The sequence below is a fragment of the Ovis canadensis genome, chromosome 2 (assembly GCF_042477335.2).
Source record: "Ovis canadensis isolate MfBH-ARS-UI-01 breed Bighorn chromosome 2, ARS-UI_OviCan_v2, whole genome shotgun sequence".
Classification (NCBI taxonomy): domain Eukaryota; kingdom Metazoa; phylum Chordata; class Mammalia; order Artiodactyla; family Bovidae; genus Ovis; species Ovis canadensis.
The window spans coordinates 197,955,583-197,973,977 of record NC_091246.1 but is presented as its reverse complement, the minus strand read 5'-3'; the positions used below and the strand labels follow the sequence as shown (position 1 = coordinate 197,973,977).

Here is an 18,395-nt window from a genome sequence, read left to right as displayed (position 1 = left end):
TCAAGATGACTTTTCTCCGATATTTATTGCGGTCACCTGGTCAAACTCCAGATAGTGGATCTCACCATATTGTGTGTGCAGAGGTGGGGTGGGACTCTCGATGACTGGGCCCCTACCCTTGGGGTTTTTAACTCACAAAGTTATCCACACTGGTTTAGCTGCTAAGTCATGTCTGACTCTTGTGACCCCATGGATGGTAGCCTGTCAGGCTCCTCTGTCCGTGGGATTCTCCAGGCAAGAATATTGGTGTAGGTTGCCACTTCCTTCTCCACACTGAGTCTTGAGCAGTTTATCAATCCTAAAGAGTCATAAATGAGAGCTGGAGAAGATGTTGGGCCAAGAGGAAGGGTAGGACTTCAGAACAGGAAGGTGGGCAGCCAGTGATGCTTTGATACAGATCACAGGGAGAGGCAGGCCAGTGGCTGTCTTTGACCACAGGGAACCAGCACACAGGCTCTCTGGTGGCCGGAGGGAGGGTGAGGGGAGTTGTGCGAGGTTCAGCCTGTGAAGGACCCCAGCGTCTTGAGCTCATGCTCCCGCTGACCTGAGAGAAAGAACTGACCCTTGACAGTATCTGCCCTTGGCTAAGATTTTGCACACTAACATTTGTTCTTGAAAGATGTACCCAAATTAAAGTTTATAACGACTAAGGGCAGGAAGTGGTGTTCCCACAGAAGTTCAGATTACGTAATGCTCTGAAGGAAACCCTGAGCAAAGATGGGGAGGGCAGGTGGGGGAGCAGAGGAGGTCAAAATGAAATACCAATCAGTGAATGTAGAGTAGAAGAGTTTGGTGGTGATGCCCGGGGCCCATTAGCATGTTCTTAGAATTGGTTTGGGTTTGACTTTCTGTCCACTGCAATGTTCTAGATTAGGACCTATTGAGCAGATGATTTTAAAAGGTGTTTTTGGCCCTTCGAATGGACATGGGCCCAGGAGTGTTGGCCCTTGGGTGGTCTGTGTAGTCACCTGTTCATGTCTGAGTTGCTGGCTGAGCACTTTCCTGAGCTAGGCCCCAAGTGGTGGGGGCAGCTGGGGTCACAGAGCTTCTTAGAAGTCAGAATTCCTGAAAATGTGACAGACCTAAAAATTCCTCAGGCTGCAATGTGTCCTCAGTGCCCCAGTGAGTGGTTTTCTGGTGTCAGGAGGACCCAGGGAGGCCTTAACTGACCAGCAGGTACAGGTGTGTGTATGGTGGGGGGCAGTACCCAGAGAGCCTGGAGGTCTGAAGCAGGCAGGTGTGAGGGTGTAGCTGGAGGGACAGGGCGGTCCAGGCAGGAGGAAGGATCCTAGGGAACGGTCCACGCTGGCTGTGGAGGGCAGCAGCTGGCCCAGTGTGGGTCAGGCCTGACCACACAGAAGCGGTGATGGCAAGCAGTGGTGGACTGAGGTTGGACCATAGGCCTGGGTGAAAAGCTATGGTGTGGTTGGCAGGTTCTAAGCATCTGTGCAAAGGCACAGCCCTGGTTTCCTGGGCATGGTTCTCATGGCCTGTGGGAGGCAGAAGGCCCTGCCTGGCACACATGGGCAGCAGGCCCACATGCACCCTAATGCCCTACTCAGGTTAGCCTCTGTTGGCTCTGGGGTCTCATAGCCTGAGTCCACAGCCTGGCTGTAACCTGGGGACCAGGAAGCCCTGAGGATCATCATCCCCCAGCCTCCAGTGTTTCATCTGCAAAACAGCGAAGAATATGCTTTTGAGTCCAGGCTGTGGAGGAATGACCCAGGCAAGGCTGGACCATGGGCCTAGGCATGTAGGTACTGACATTGCTTCTGTTACATTATCAAAAGCAAACTCAGCTGCTTTCTGCTAGGGAGACTCTGGAGATGATCAGCACCTGCAGGTCAGGTTTGCTAAATTCTGTTAACAACAACATCTGCCAATACCACATCACTGGGCACAGCGCCAGACCCTTATTCTCTCGTTCATCACACGATTCCCAAGAAGTAGCTGTTCTGACTCCCAGTGACAGATGAGAAAACTGAAGCTCCGAGGTCTCCTATATCTCCTCAAAGTCAGTAAGTGTTGGAGATCAAGTCTGACTCCCCAACACAGCACTTGTGGGCCTCAGGTCCACCCTCTCACTCACTATGAGAGACAGGACACTTCATTTAACTTCTGGGGCATATTTACTCATTGGGGGTAGGGAACCTGCTAGGAAGTGGGCAAAGGCCATACAAGGTACTTCTCAGCAAAAGAAACACAGTATCTTACAGAAGTACAAAAGCACGTGTAATTACAGAGGCACATTCAAAAGTGACAACATGGCTTACACAACAGATTGGCCAAGATAAAAACCGCACAGTGTGAGTGAGGATGCGCGAAAACACCATTTTCATTGGCTGTCAGAAATGTGTTAGAAATTCATGTGTCCTTTTGAAGGGCATTTTTCAGTATCTAAAAACATTTCACATGTATATACTTTTTGTCCAAATTAAATTCTGAGGGAAAGTATCCTAAATGTACATAAACATATGCATATGAAACCCTACTTACAAGGTTGTCATGGCAGCACTGTGTCTGGTTAAAAAAAGAAATCCAAGACTGTACACAACCCAAATGTCCATTTTTGCAGGAATTGGTTAAATAACCCATTCATATTCATACTATGCAGCCCCAAGAAGGATGGATCTATATATATGGTGAGAAAGTATACTCTGTAAAATATAGTCTTATGAAAAAAAAAAGATGAAAGTAGAATACATGTTTCATGTTATAAATGAAAAAGTAATTGTATAGATATACAATACTTCTAGAAAGTTTCTCCTAAATCTATAAAGTTCCTGCCCTGGAGATGGGAAGAAAGTATCCTTTCCTATTATGAACTCTTCAAACACCTGTTTAAATTTTCTTGTTTTGTTTGTAGCTTGTGCTTAAGAGTGCCTGTTGTGTTTGCTCACCCTTTGGAAGGTGTTTAGGTTGGGGTCTCAGAAGGGCATTTGATGGACTATATACCTGCCACTCAAAAAGGCAAACTGACTTGACTTGCCAGCTTCTCCTTGCTGGTGAAGGGCCTCTCTCTTCCCATGGTAGATGGGCTGGTGAGCTCCCACTGCAAACATAGGACACCTCTTACCCCACATTCCTATTTCCCTGGAGGCACTGCAAGTCCCCAGAAATAACTGGCCAACTCTCGGCACCCTTGGAAGGTCCACTTGCTGGCTGTGCCAAGGCCATGTGACTCCCAAAAGCCACGGATATCTGGAGGGGTTGAGCAACAGCTTTGATGGAATGTCATTTGGCACTGAACACAATCCTCCCTGCTTTTGCCAGAGGTAGCGCATTCTATATAAAGCTGCCAGACCTGGCCATCTCCTCACTGAGCCTGATCCCTCTCCATCAAGGGCAAGGCGATTGATTTCTGCACCTAACTCCTCCGCAATAATTGTGGCCTTTGGGTTTATGCACCTAGTTGGGTAGGGGAGGCCTGGCTGGGAGGGAGCAGCAGGTCCTCTCGGTTGTAATATCTGATTCTGGGGGTGGGGTAGTGATGTAAACAGAGACAGGAAGGATATAGACACATCCTGCCTGAGTTAGCAGCGGTGGTGAGAAATAGAGCCCCATGGTTCTCCCACGGCAGAGATCCTGCCAGAAAGTAAATCCTAAGGGTAATCTGGAATGGTATGCAAGTAAGGGCTGCATCTCCATCAGTTCTGGAAGAGAAGTGTTTGCAGTCATTGGTCAAGGGTCAAGGTCTGAAACCTGAATCCTGGAGAACCGCTGTAGAGGGACAGGGTGAGTGGATGGGTTGGGGGAGGGCAAAGGTCCGTGAGCATGCATCTTCTCCAGACTGGAAAGATTGTAGGCCTACACTTCCTTGGTACCTGAATTGGAAAAATCACAGTGTCCTGTCCCCTCAACACTGGCCCTGAGACACACATACACACTAAATAGTATCTGATTCACACAGACACACACTCATTAGTGTCTGACTCACACTCACAGACACATACACAAAGGTAAACACTAACTCACAGGAGCTCATGGATCCTCAGTATGATAAAGATGCTGGACATTTATTAAGCGCTTAACATGTGTTCATCTCTATGCTGAGCCACTGATGTGTGTCAACTCTCACAATCCAAACAGGCACACTATCCTATTTTTCCCACAAAGGATGATGGAACTGCAGCTAAGGGAGGTTGGCTTGCCTCAGGTTCCTGTAATAAGTTGCACACATGGTCCAAAAGCAGGCAGGGAGGAACTCACACATGGCCATGTCCACAGAGAGGCACATGGTGCACAAAGACAGACCCAGCGGCGCTCACCCGGGCTCAAGTTTGCTGCCTAAGGCCACACAACCATTTTTCAAAAAGACAAACAAATGGAGTGTGTCTCCAGTACCCATAATCATGACCCTGTTAACCACTAAATGTATCACATTAGACTCAGTCTCCTCTCTGACAGTTTCTAAGATTCAGACCTAGCCAGGGTAGGGAGGAGTGATCAACACTTTTTTTTTTTTTTTGGTCTGTTTGCTTGTTTTTTAAATGAAAATTTAATGTTTATTGCAAAAGCTCAATGCCGGGGGAGGGGGTGGGATTGGGGGAGGCCCAGTAACATTTCTGAACATTGCTTTTGAAAATCACAAAGAATCCCTGAGGGATTTCCTGTCCTTAAGAAAGCATGTGCCGGTTTTAAAAAGAAAGAAAACAGGCTCTGAAGAACTGCAACCGCCCAAACGGTCAAGGCGAGCCGAGCCGATCCCTGCAACATCTGCGTCTGGCTGGTTCCCGCCCTCCTGGGAGAAGAGAGGGGTCGGGAGTTAGCAGAGTTAACTCCGAGTTTCTCAGAACGCGCCTCCACCTTCCTGCCAGCGCAGTCCTGAAAACAACTTGTTGTGCTTTCTCTCTGGGCCGCTTACCGATCTGTCTCCCCCTCTTCATTCTCTTAGGGGAAAAGTTCTGGCCACAGGCACTTCCCCACCACCACACAAAGAAACAGAAAGCCAGCGGGTGGCCGCGGGGACGGAGGTGGCCTCTCTAGGCCCGGGGCGCGCAGAGCCCGCGCACCAGGCTCGGGGGACACCGACCCCGCGATGCCCAGGGCGCTGCGACCCCCGGGCTCCCGCGATGTTCGGTGACGCGGTCGTGTGGGTCCCTCGCCCACCGGGCGCCAGCCAGAGTCCCTGGGTTGCTCGGCCAGAGTTCGGGCTCCCCCCCCTCCCGCCCCCTCGGTTCCCGTCCTCCCCCCTCCCCCGGCGGGTACTCACCTTGCTGGGTCGTGGTCAGCGGCAGCAGAGTGCTCATCGCTGACCGGTGCGGGGCACGGCCCGGGGGACCGTGGCAAGGGTCGCGATCGGCCGCTCCTGACCCTCAGCAGCCGGGGGAAGCGGCACCTGTGTCACACTCCTCGGCGCGGACCGAGGGGAGGGGCTCCGGCCCGAGATAGGCAGACTTCATTTAGTTTTTTCTGCAGACTTGGCTGATGGGGTTCCCACCCATTTTTTTTTTTTTTAAACACATACACCCGCCCACTCTGAACTCTTCTGTGTTCCGACTTTCCTGCGCGAGAATCACATTTTTCTAACTAGTTTCTCTTTCTATCTGCAGCTAACAGATAGAGGCTGTGTTTGAGAATGACCCTGTGTGTGGGTTGTAAAGCTCCCAGACATGACAAGATGGGCTTCCCGGATGGCCTTCCCCGTCGCCACGGTCCGGACGGTGACCAAATAAATAGAGCCAGACTTGCGTTGGAGTCTTGGCGGATCCTATGAGCCGCGGAGCCTTTGTGGCCTGCGGAGAGTTCCTGGCCTCCTCGTGCCTTAGGGCAACTGCCCCAATCCATGGGCTTATGTTTGGGAAAGATTCTTAGAAAAAAAGGATGCTGGGTAAAGACCATGTGGCTTGTTTGAATCACCTTTGTCTGAGGCTTTCAGACAGAGTGGAGTGTTTGGAGAATTCACTTTATTAGGCAACTAAAAGTGACAGGGATTTTGACACTCCGGTTAAATGAACTCTACCCATCTCAACCAAAAAGAATGTTGTGTGATATATAGCATTATATTCTCTTCACCCCGCCGAGAGTAAGGCAGGGAGCTCCAGAACAGGTCACCTTTATTTTAAATCCCTGTCCAAGGAAATACCCTGGCCTTCTCCTGTCTTTTCTGTGGGGTTTTCACTGCTGTTTACCTGACAGTCCTCATCTCTGCTGCAATCTCAGGGCACCTCAGTCTGTGCAATGTGTGTGCAGTTGGGATTACCACCCAGATTGAACACAACTCAAGACTGCCCCCTGGAGGTGTGCAATGCAGATGCTCTGCCCCTTTCTCCCAGCCTAAAACACTCCAGGTGTCTTTACTAGAGCTGCCTGTTTGACACAGTAGAAAGTATTTCTAATTCTCTTTTGTTAGATAATGTTTATAGCTGCTACTAAGTCATTTTAGTCGTGAACGACTCTGTGTGACCCCACAGATGGCAGCCCACCAGCCACCCCCGTCCCTGGGATTCTCCAGGCAGGAACACTGGAGTGGGTTGCTGTTTCCTTTTCCAATGCATGAAAGAAAAAATGAAAGTGAAGTCGCTCAGTCACATCAGACTCTTCACGACCCCATGGACTGCAGCCCACCACGTTCCTCTGTCCATGGGATTTTTCAGGCAAGAGTACTAGAGTGGGTTCCTCATTGGTTATAGAGCTTTAATCAAAAGTCTACACTCAACATGTCTTATGTTGATGAGAAGTAAACTCTTCACAGAATGTCTTTGGCCAGGTGTGGAAATTTTTAGTCTCAGTTTCCCTATCTGTAAAATAGATACAAGAACAATTACACACCAGAGTTTTAAAGAGGCAATGTCTACATAATGACAGTGGGACAAAAAAGGCATTTAATAGAAGCTGGCAGTGATTACTGTAACAGTTTAACATTTTATTTTGTAATACATGTAGGTTCATGTGGGATAATAGTGTGGCCTGTGCTCAGAATTCATAAATAAAGCAACTGCAACTATCTGAATGGCAGCTGGGGAACTGAAGCCAAAGACCAGCCAGGTAAGCAAAGACTGAGTCCTGAGGTCTTTGCACCTCGCTATTGGGAGGACATCACCAGATGGTCAACACCAAAATCAGATTGATTATATTCTTGGCAGCCAAAGATGGAGAAGCTCTATACAGTCAGCAAAAACAAGACCAGGAGCTGACTGTGGCTCAGATCATGAACTCCTTATTACCAAATTCAGACTTAAATTGAAGAAAGTAGGGAAAACCACTAGACTATTCAGGTATGACCTAAATCAAATCCCTTATGATTATATAGTGGAAGTGAGAAATAGATTTAAGGGACAAGATCTGACAGAGTGCCTGATGAACTATGGACTGAAGTTCTTGACATTGTACAGGAGACAGGGATCAAGACCATCCCCATGGAAAAGAAATGCAAAAAAGCAAATGGCTGTTTGGGGAAGCCTTACAAATAGCTGTGAAAAGAGATGCGAAAAGCCAAGGAGAAAAGAAAAGATATAAGCATCTGAATGCAGAGTTCCAAAGAATAGCAAGAAGAGATAAGAAAGCCGTCTTCAGAGATCAATGCAAAGAAATAGAGGGAAAAAAAAAAAAAAACCAGAATGGGAAAGACTAGAGATCTCTTCAAGAAAATCAGAGATACCAAGGGAACATTTCACACAAAGATGGGCTCGATAAAGGACAGAAATGGTATGGACCTAACAGAAGCAGAAGATATTAAGAAGAGGTGGCAAGAATACACAAAAGAACTGTACAAAAAAGGGCTTCATGACCCAGATAATCACGATGGTGTGATCACTCACCTAAAGCCAGACATCCTGGAATGTGAAGTCAAGTGGGCTTTAGAAAGCATCACTATGAACAAAGCTAGTGGAGGTGATGGAACTCCAGTGGAGCTATTTCAAATCGTGAAAGATGATGCTGTGAAAGTGCTGCATTCAATATGCCAGCAAATTTGGAAAACTCAGCATTGGCCACAGGACAGGAAAAGGTCAGTTTTCATTCCAATCCCAAAGAAAGGCAATGCCAAAGAATGCCCAAACTACCGCACATTGCACTCATCTCACATGCTAGTAAAGTAATGCTCAAAATTCTCAAAGCCAGGCTTCAGCAATACATGAACCATGAACGTCCTGATGTTCAAGCTGGTTTTTGAAAAGGCAGAGGAACCAGAGATCAAATTGCCAACATCCACTGGATTGTGGAAAAAGCGACAGTGTTCCAGAAAAACATCTATTTATGCTTTATTGACTATGCCAAAGCCTTTGACTGTGTGGATCACAATAAATTGTGGAAAATTCTGAAAGAGATGGGAATACCAGACCACCTGACCTGCCTCTTGAGAAACCTATATGCAGGTCAGGAAGCAACAGTTAGAACTGGACATCGAACAACAGACTGGTTCCAAATAGAAAAGGAGTACGTCAAGGCTGTATATTGTCACCCTGCTTATTTAACTTATATGCAGAGTACATCATGAGAAACGCTGGACTGGAAAAAGCACAAGCTAGAATCAAGATTGCCAGAAGAAATATCAATAACTTCAGACATGCAGATGACACCACCCTTATGGCAGAAAGTGAAGAGGAACTAAAAAGACTCTTGATGAAACTGAAAGTAGAGAGTGAAAAAGTTCGCTTAAAGCTCAGTTCAGTTCAGTTGCTCAGTCGTGTCCGACGCTCTACAACCTCATGAATCGCAGCACGCAAGGCCTCCCTGTCCATCACGGTCTCCCAGAATTCACTCAGACTGACGTCCATCGAGTCTGTGATGCCATCCAGCCATCTCATCCTCTGTCGTCCCCTTCTCCTGCCCCAATCCCTCCCAGCATCAGAGTCTTTTCCAATGAGTCAACTCTTTGCATGAGGTGGCCAAAGTAATGGAGTTTCAGCTTTAGCATCATTCCTTCCAAAGAAATCACAGGGCTGATCTCCTTCAGAATGGACTGGTTGGATCTCCTTGCAGTCCAAGGGACCTTCAAGAGTCTTCGCCAACACCACAGTTAAAACGCATCAATTCTTCGGTGCTCAGCCTTCTTCACAGTCCAACTCTTACATCCATACATGACTACTGGAAAAACCATAGCCTTGACTAGACGGACCTTAGTTGGCAAAATAATGTCTCTGCTTTTGAATATATTATCTAGGTTGCTCATAACTTTTCTTCTAAGGAGTAAGCATCTTTTAATTTCATGGCTGCAGTCACCATCTGCAGGGATTTTGGAGCCCCCCAAAAATGAAGTCTGACACTGTTTCTACTGTTTCCCCATCTATTTCCCATGAAGTGATGGGACCAGATGCCATGATCTTCGTTTTCTGAATGTTGAGCTTTAAGCCAACTTTTTCACTCTCCTCTTTCACTTTCATCAGGAGGCTTTTTAGCTCCTCTTCACTTTCTGCCATAAGGGTGGTGTCATCTGCATATCTGAGGTTATTGATATTTCTCCCCGCCATCTTGATTCCAGCTTGTGTTTCTTCCAGTCCAGCGTTTCTCATGATGTACTCTGCATATAAGTTAAATAAGCAGGGTGACAATATACAGCCTTGACGTACTCCTTTTCCTATTTGGAACCAGTCTGTTGTTCCATGTCCAGTTCTAACTGTTGCTTCCTGACCTGCATACAGATTTCTCAAGAGGCAGGTCAGGTGGTCTGGTATTCCGATCTCTTTCAGAATTTTCCACGGTTTATTGTGATCCACACAGTCAAAGGCTTTGGCATAGTCAATAAAGCAGAAATAGATGTTTTTCTGGAACTCTCTTGCTTTTTTGATGATCCAACGGATGTTGGCAATTTGATCTCTGGTTCCTCTGCCTTTTCTAAAACCGGCTTGAACATCAGGGAGTTCACGGTTCATGTATTGCTGAAGCCTGGCTTTGAGAATTTTGAGCATTGCTTTACTAGCATGTGAGATGAGTGCAATGTTTGAGCATTCTTTTGCATTGCCTTTCTCTGGAATTGGAATGAAAACTGACCTTTTCCAGTCCTGTGGCCACTGCTGAGTTTTCCAAATTTGCTGGCATATTGAGTGCAGCACTTTCACAGCATCATCTTTCAGGATTTGAAACAGCTCAACTGGAATTCCATCACCTCCACTAGCTTTGTTCATAGTGATGCTTTCTAAGGCCCACTTGACTTCACATTCCAAGATGTCTGGCTCTAGATTAGTGATCACACCATCATGATGATCTGGGTCTTGAAGATCTTTTTTGTATAGTTCTTCCATGTATTCTTGCCACCTCTTCTTAATATCTTCTGCTTCTTAGGTCCATACCATTTCTGTCCTTTATCGAGCCCATCTTTGCATGAAATGTTCCCTTGGTATCTCTAATTTTCTTGAAGAGATCTCTAGTCTTTCCCATTCTGTTGTTTTTTTCCTCTGTTTCTTTGCATTGATCTCTGAAGACGGCTTTCTTATCTCTTCTTGCTATTCTTTGGAACTCTGCATTCAGATGCTTATATCTTTCCTTTCCTCCATTGCTTTTTGCTTCTCTTCTTTTCACAGCTATTTGTAAGGCCTCCTCAGACAACCATTTTGCTTTTTTGCATTTCTTTTCCATGGGAATCGTCTTCATCCTTTTCTCCTGTACAATGTCACGAACCTCATTCCATAGTTCATCAGCACTCTATCTATCAGATCTAGACCCTTAAATCTATTTCTCACTTCCACTGTATAATCATAAGGTATTTGATTTAGGTCATACCTGAATGGTCTAGCAGTTTTCCCTACTTTCTTCAATTTAAGTCTGAATTTGGTAATAAGGAGTTCATGATCTGAGACACAGCCAGCTCTCAGTCTTGTTTTTGTTGACTGTATGGAGCTTCTCCATCTTTGGCTGCCAAGAATGTAATCAATCAGTTTTCGGTGTTGACCATCTGGTGATGTCCATGGGTAGAGTCTTCTCTTGTGTTGTTGGAAGAGGGTGTTTGCTATGACCAGTGCATTTACTTGGCAAAACTCTATTAGTCTTTGCCCTGCTTCATTCTGCATTCCAAGGCCAAAAATGCCTGTTACTCCAGGTGTTTCTTGACTTCCTACTTTTGCATTCCAGTCCCCTATAATGAAAAGGACATCTTTTTTAGGGGTTAGTTCTAAAAGATCTTGTAGGTCTTCATAAAACCGTTCAACTTCAGTTTCTTCAGCATTACTGGTTGGGGCATAGACTTGGATAAAGGTGATATTGAATGGTTTGCCTTGGAGACGAACAGAGATCATTCTGTTGTTTTTGAGATTGCATCCAAGTACTGCATTTCAGACTCTTTTGTTGACCATGATGGCTACTCCATTTCTTCTGAGGGATTCCTGCCCGCAGTAGTAGATGTAATGGTCATCTGAGTTAAAATCACCTTTCCAGTCTATTTTAGTTCACTGATTCCTAGAATGTCGACGTTCACCCTTGCCATCTCTTGTTTGGCCACTTCCTATTTACCTTGATTCATGGACCTGACATTCCAGGTTCCTATGCAATATTGCTCTTTACAGCATTAGATCTTGCTTATGTCATCAGTCACATCCACAACTGGGTATTGTTTTTGCTTTGGCTCCATCCCTTCATTCTTTCTGGAGTTATTTCTCCACTGATCTCCAGTAGCATATTGGGCACCTAATGACCTGGGGAGTTCCTCTTTTGGTATCCTATCATTTTGCCTTTTCATACTGTTCATGGGGTTCTCAAGGCAAGAATACTGAAGTGGCTTAAAACTCAACATTCAGAAAAGGAAGATCATGGCATCTGGTCCCATCACTTCATGGGAAATAAATGGGGAAGCAGTGGAAACAGTGTCAGACTTTATTTGTTTGGGGCTCCAAAATCATTGCAGATGGTGATTGCAGCCATGAAATTAAAAGACGCTTACTTCTTGGAAGAAAAATTATGACCAACCTAGATAGCATATTCAAAAGCAGAGACATTATTTTGCCAACAAAGGTCTGTCTAGTCAAAGCTATATTTTTTCCAGTGGTCATGTATGGATGTGAGAGTTGGACTGTGAAGAAAGCTGAGCACCGAAGAATTGATGCCTTTGAACTGTGGTGTTGGAGAAGACTCTTGAGAGTCCCTTGGACTGCAAGGAGATCCAACCAGTCCATTCTGAAGGACATCAACCCTGTGATTTCTTTGGAAGGAATGATGCTAAAGCTGAAACTCCAGTACTTTGGCCACCTTATGCAAAGAGTTGACTCATTGGAAAAGACTCTGATGCTGGGAGGGATGAGGGCAGGAGGAGAAGGGGACAACTGAGGATGAGATGGCTGGGTGGCATCACTTACTCGATGGATGTGAGTCTGAGTGAACTCTTTGTGATGGACAGGGAGGCCTGGCGTGCTGCGTTTCATAGGGTCGCAAAGAGTCGGACATGACTGAGCGTCTGAACTGAACTGAACTGAACTGAACGGGAGGACTTCCCAGCACCTCACTTACAGTTAACTAGTCTTTGGACATAAGCCTAAAATTTGCTTAATTAATTTCTTAGTGAAAGTGAAGTTGCTCTGTTGTGTCTGACTCTGAGACTCCATAGACTGTAGCGTACCTAGCTCCTCCGTCCGTGGGGTTTTCCAGGCAAGAGTACTGGAGTGGTTGCCAGGTAGGACAGGTTAAAAGCACCAAAAAGTACCACAAATTCCTTATGGACAGGAAGCCCAAAACTAAGTAACTAAACAACTGAACAACAAGAGTAGAAAGCTGAACAAACTATTCAGATGAGATACAAGAGCAAAGTAGTGTTCTAAAACATCTTGGCTCCTTAGGGTTTTCTATGTAGATGATCATGTCATCTGCAAACAGTGAGAGAGTTTTACTTCTTTTCCAATTTGGATTCCTTTTATTTCTTTTTCTGCTCTGATTGCTGTGGCCAAAACTTCCAGAACTATGTTGAATAGTAGTGGTGAGAGTGGGCACCCTTGTCTTGTTCCTGACTTTAGGGGAAATGCTTTCAATTTTTCACCATTGAGGATAATGTTTGCTGTGGGTTTGTCATATATAGCTTTTATTATGTTGAGGTATGTTCCTTCTATTCCTGCTTTCTGGAGAGTTTTAATCATAAATGGATGTTGAATTTTGTCAAAGGATTTCTCTGCATCTATTGAGATAATCATATGGCTTTTATTTTTTCAATTTGTTAATGTGGTGTATTACATTGATTGATTTGTGGATATTGAAGAATCCTTGCATCCCTGCGATAAAGCCCACTTGGTCATAGTGTATGATCTTTTTAATGTGTTGTTAGATTCTGATTGCTAGAATTTTGTTAAGGATTTTTGCATCTATGTTCATCAGTGATATTGGCCTGTAGTTTTCTTTTTTTGTGGCATCTTTGTTAGGTTTTGGTATTAAGGTGATGGTGGGAGGGGGGTTCAGGATGGGGAACACGTGTATACCCGTGGTGGATTCATGTTGATGTATGGCAAAACCAGTACAATATTGTAATTAGCCTCCAATTAAAATAAATAAATTTAAATTAAAACAAACAAAAAAACAAAAAAACATCTCGGCTCCTTCCTTAAGGAGAGAATGTGACTGCACCCTTGGGCTACCAAAGAGCTGAGGCTTTGGGACTCCATCTGGTTTTGTGGCTTTACTGCCTTCTAGCTGGGTTACACTCAGCATTTTACTTGACTTCTCTGAGCCTCATATTTCTCATCTATGAAATTGAAGAGATCTGCAAAGCTTGTTTGTTATGAGTGATACATTAGCCAGTTAATCATGAAACAGACAATATGATGTCTTACTCAGCACATAGGAGTTAAAGTTATCTGTTCCTTTCTCCTTCACTGGAACACTTGGTTTATGGTAAGGACCCCAGGCAAATCTGAAAAGAAGGTAAATAGTATTTAATAGTCCCTGGGGTCTCAAAGAGTGGGACATGTCTGAGTGACTAAGCACACAGCACAGTCTTTAGTAGTGAGTAGTTCAGCTAGTGGGGACATGTTTGATATTTTAGAAGATTTAATCATGAAAGTACCTGATATTAAAGAAATGAGGACTATTTTAAAAAGATATAATAATTATATGAGACATTAGATAATATGGCAAGGGTCTGACATTAAATCACAGAAATCTGTTACTAGTGTGTCTTAACGTGTTAGATATTTATTAATGAGGTAAAAAGCTCAGCTCTGTCTTGAAACAATAAAGCAGTTCTCATCTCACTTAGTTCCCATGAGTACCTTCAAACAGGATGTTGTCAAGGGCCCATTTTATTTTATTTTTAAATTAATTTTTATTGGTGTATACTTGCTTTACATTGTTGTGTTAGTTTCTGCTGTATAGCAAAGTGAATCAGCGATACACATACATATCCTCTCTTTTTTGGATTTCCTTCCTTTTTAGGGCACCGCAGAGCACTGGGTAGAGTTCCCTGTGCTGTATAGTAGGTTCTCATTAGTTATCTATTTTATCCAGAGTATCAATAGTACATATATGTCAATCCTAATCTCCCAATTCATCCCTAGCCCCTTTCCCTCCTGAAGGACACATTTTAAAGGTAAGAAAACTGAGGTTGGGAACAATGACAAGAATTTGATCATGGCAGTAGAACCAGGATTGAGTCTCAGCCCTGGCAGACTCTAATGCGTGTAGGACAGGGTTGGTGTAACCCCCCTACAACCCTCCAAGGGATAAGAGGGTGCGATGGAGGCCATGTTGGGGATTTTCTCTTTCTTCCAAGCAGCATACAAGGTAGGAGTTGCCCACAGGAGGTGTACCCCTGCCTGCTTTATGTCCACCCCAGAGTAACATACACTTGCTGCTGGTCCCCTTCTTAGGAGAGGGCTATGAGTTCTTAGAGGCAGAGGTGGACAGATTTTACTTGAGGGCTTTAATTTTTTAATTTAAATGAATTTCTAATAAAAAGTTTAAAAATTCTAATAAAAGGTTTGTCCTTCATCAAAGGAATAGATGCACTTTGTGTAAAAAGGCTAAATGGAGAGGGGAAAAAAAAAATCAAACCCAATTCTAACAACTGCTCTTAAGCTCTGATACCTGTCATGTATCAGTTACTCATGTCTGACTCTTTGTGACCCCACAGACTGTAGCCTGCCAGGCTCCTCTGTCGACTGGATTTTTCAGGCAAGAATATTGGAGTGGGTTGCCATTTTCCTCCTCCAGGGGATCTTTCCAACCCAGGAACTGAGCAGGTGTCTCCGTGTCTCCTGCATTGTAGACAAATTCTTTACCTGTTGAGACATCAGAGAAGCCCTAATTTCTGGATGTGAAGGTATTTTTATTTCTAGCTTTTTTTTGGGGGGGCATCTGTGGACCTTTGTTTTGTACTACTGAGATTTCCTTGACTAAAATTTCCCAGGTGGCACTCGTAAAGAACCTGACTGCCAATGAAGGAGATGTAAGAGGTGCAGGTTTGATCCGGGATTGGGAAGATCCCCTGGAGGAGAGCATCGCAACCCACTCCAGTATTCTTTCTTACCTGGAGAATCCCATGGGCAGAGGAACCTGGAAGGCTTACAGTCCATAGCGTGATAAAGAGTGGACACTGCTAAAGTGACTTAGCACACAGCACACGTGTAATTTTGAGTGCTGTGTTTTCCCTCCCAAACATTATGTCATAACCATTTTTCCATGTAGAAATATGAAAGAATTTTAATTCATTTTAATTACTAAGTTGTCTCCTTTTCTTTGTTAAACACTGCTTTCATAAACCCTGTGAACATAAATATCTTCATTTCATGTATTTTTCCCTCTTAGCTAGTATTCCACAGGTGGAATTACTGAATCAAAGAGTCAAAGTGTGTTTAAGGCTTTTGATATATTCATGAGCTGTGCCTATTCCAATTTGTATTCTCCCCAGTCAAGAGTGCCAGTGCTCATCTCAGAATTAAGCACTAGATTTTAAGTCATTCTGTAGATTCTGTAGATGAGAAACATGTAGTTATCTGCGTTTGCATTTTCTTGATGACTTGTGAGGTTGAATATGCTGTCATAGGCACATTTACGAATTATGTGTTCTTTTAGGTGAGTATATTTTTCATGCTATTTCCAAATTCAGAGAGGGAGCTAATGTTTTTCTTATTGATTATCTGAACTCTTAACACACAAAAGGCGGCAGCAACACTTTTTCATGTATATCGCAAATATTGTCTTCTTGGGTCTTTTTCTGGTTCTTCCTCATCGACATAGAAATGGTTTGACTTAGCTGATTGGCAAGTTGGCAACTTTTCAGGAAAGCAGGCTGTGGCTCTGTATATTTTAAGAGTAGTGGAGAGAAGGTGTTTGGTTCAGTAATGCTGCCACAGTTGTGAGTATTGAGGAGAGTGGAGAGCAGCGTGGAAAAGGCAGTGCACAGAGAAGCACAGACAGACCTAAGGCAGTACACCCCCCACCACACACACTTCCCCAGTAAACCCACACCTTCTCCAGTAGCACACAGGTCTTTCCAAGGAGGAGCATTGGTGAGGAAGTATGAAGTCTGAGAGGGACAGAACCTGATGTTGGTTGCTGATGCTGACCTGCTAGCCCACTTTGATCTAGACTGCTGAAGGCTGGCTCTCAGCTTACCAGGCAGAGAGGAGGGTACCCCAAGTTCAAAGTCAGTGAGATTGTGAGACCTCGAGCCACAGTCCATGCCCCTGACTTACAGGGAACCTCATCCAAGGGCAGATCTTGAAGCATCTGTAATGGTCTGTGTCTGACAGTTTATAATCTGAAGCTAGGGGAAATGGACTGCATAGAAACCCAGCAGAAACACCAGGTAGTCTGAGATAGTTTGAAACTACCATAGGCAAAAATCTCATGCAGCGGGGGACAGCTCTAATGTCAATTTATTAGGAGCTAGGATTGAAATGAACCAGGAAGCTTCATGCTGGGAAAACAAACAAACAAACAAAAACCAAACAGAAGCAAAATAAATAAACAAACCCGAAACCAACCAAACAAAGGAACCAAACAAACAGGAAGAGCACAGAAAAATGTGGGGGTGGAGCTGGCTGGAATCTTAGAAGAGCCTGGGTAAATGGCACAGCCTGGAGGTCAGCCTGGGTGGTTCCCACACAGTGGGGAATGTGTGAATTTTCAGGGAAACACATCCCCAGAAGGCATAGGATTATGTAGATAGAGACAATTTCCTGAAGACATGGGATGTGCCAGACCTGATGCTATGTTGAGGACTCTCATATGTGATTATTGCTAATGTCATAGTGTCCTTACAAGGCAGGAGGTGCTTTATTTTTGTTTGTTTTTCCTTTCTATCTTTTTCATTTTACAAGAGGGGAAACTGGGCACCAGAGAGGTAAAGGAACTGCTGAGGTTCACACAACTACTCAGTGAAGGCTCTGCGGTGGGGAAGGCTGGCAGCTCACTCTCCTTAGCACCCTTCCTGCTCAGCCTGTGCTCCTTGGTGATTCACTGGTTTCCTGCTCAGCTTGATAAGGTTAGGTTATTCATACCTGAGGAAAGAGGCAAAAAGTTGCTGGACGAATTTCCACTGGTTCCCCTCAGAACATAGGGAAATAGAATTTTCCAGCATTTAGTGAATTACAAAGTTCCAGGGAGCCCTTTCTGGGTCACAGCCCTTTCCTCTGGATTTAAGTTTGGATATAGCTGAACTAAAAATGGCTTCTCCAGCTGCTCCCAGCTGAACTCTTGGCCCAACAAAGGAAGAGTCAGCTTCCTCCTCTTTTACTGTCTTGGGCCCAAGACGAGGGAGGAATTCTGGGCATGGAGTCTGTGACTGGGAAGACGGAGTGGTGATTCTATTTGCTGTGAGCTCCACTTATTTCATGCCAGAGCAATGTCACTAGTAAGGAAGGACCAGGATTGGGAATGTGGTGATATGATTTCTCATTTGTGGGTCACCACTTGCCACTTTGCCAAGTGTCTTTGCCTCCAAGGTTTTCTCATGTGCTAAGTGGGGTTAATGATGCCTCCATCTGGTGTGCTTCTAGGGAGCTGTTGCAGGACCCCCTTGGAAGCTCACACATTCATTAAAATGATAAAGGTACAGGCTTCACAGCACTGTAGAAAAAGTTTAAAATGTCATGTGAATAAACACACGCAGACATAAATCTGTGTCATGATCTTCACCAGATATAATTGGTCCACCTCCAGATGATAATGGTCATGGCAAGGCCATGTGGATGTGAGTGTCTAGTTATTTCTTTCCTTTATAAGTTTCTGCAGGTGGGCGGCTCTATACAATAAAATTAGTGTATTTCATACTCTCTCACTTTCAATAGCCCATTACAATTATATGAAAGGAACAATAAAAGAAATTAGTTTCCATGTTGCAAAAAGTCAGACATGACTTAGCGACTGAAGAACAGTAACAATTATAAATGGAATGAATGACTAACAAGGTCCTATTATATAGCATATGGAACTATATTCAGTATCCTGTGGTAAATCTTAACGGAAAAGAATATGAAAGTAATGTATGTATAGACAAAGGGCTTCCCCTGGTGGCTCAGTGGTAAAGAATCTGCCTGCAATGC

General features: G+C 44.5%; 1 protein-coding gene and 1 long non-coding RNA gene across 4 annotated transcripts in view; one reads left to right on the top strand and one right to left on the bottom strand.

The window, feature by feature from the left end:
• Positions 1 to 5,805, bottom strand: part of GYPC (glycophorin C (Gerbich blood group)) — a 47,046-nt gene extending 41,241 nt beyond the window's left edge. Inside the window, exon 1 of one of the 3 annotated variants that reach the window (XM_069577876.1) lies at positions 5,213 to 5,805. In XM_069577876.1, the coding sequence (XP_069433977.1) occupies positions 5,213 to 5,249 (37 nt within the window). In that variant the 5' untranslated portion in view covers positions 5,250 to 5,805. The remainder of the gene's footprint in view (positions 1 to 5,212) is intronic. The other 2 variants (XM_069577877.1, XM_069577878.1) reach the window with 2 other exon arrangements.
• LOC138434048 (uncharacterized) lies at positions 3,542 to 13,437 on the top strand. Its single transcript, XR_011254621.1, has 3 exons — positions 3,542 to 3,735; positions 6,886 to 6,987; positions 11,915 to 13,437. It is a non-coding gene; the product is annotated as an uncharacterized lncRNA (long non-coding RNA).
• The last annotated feature ends 4,958 nt before the right edge of the window (positions 13,438 to 18,395 follow it).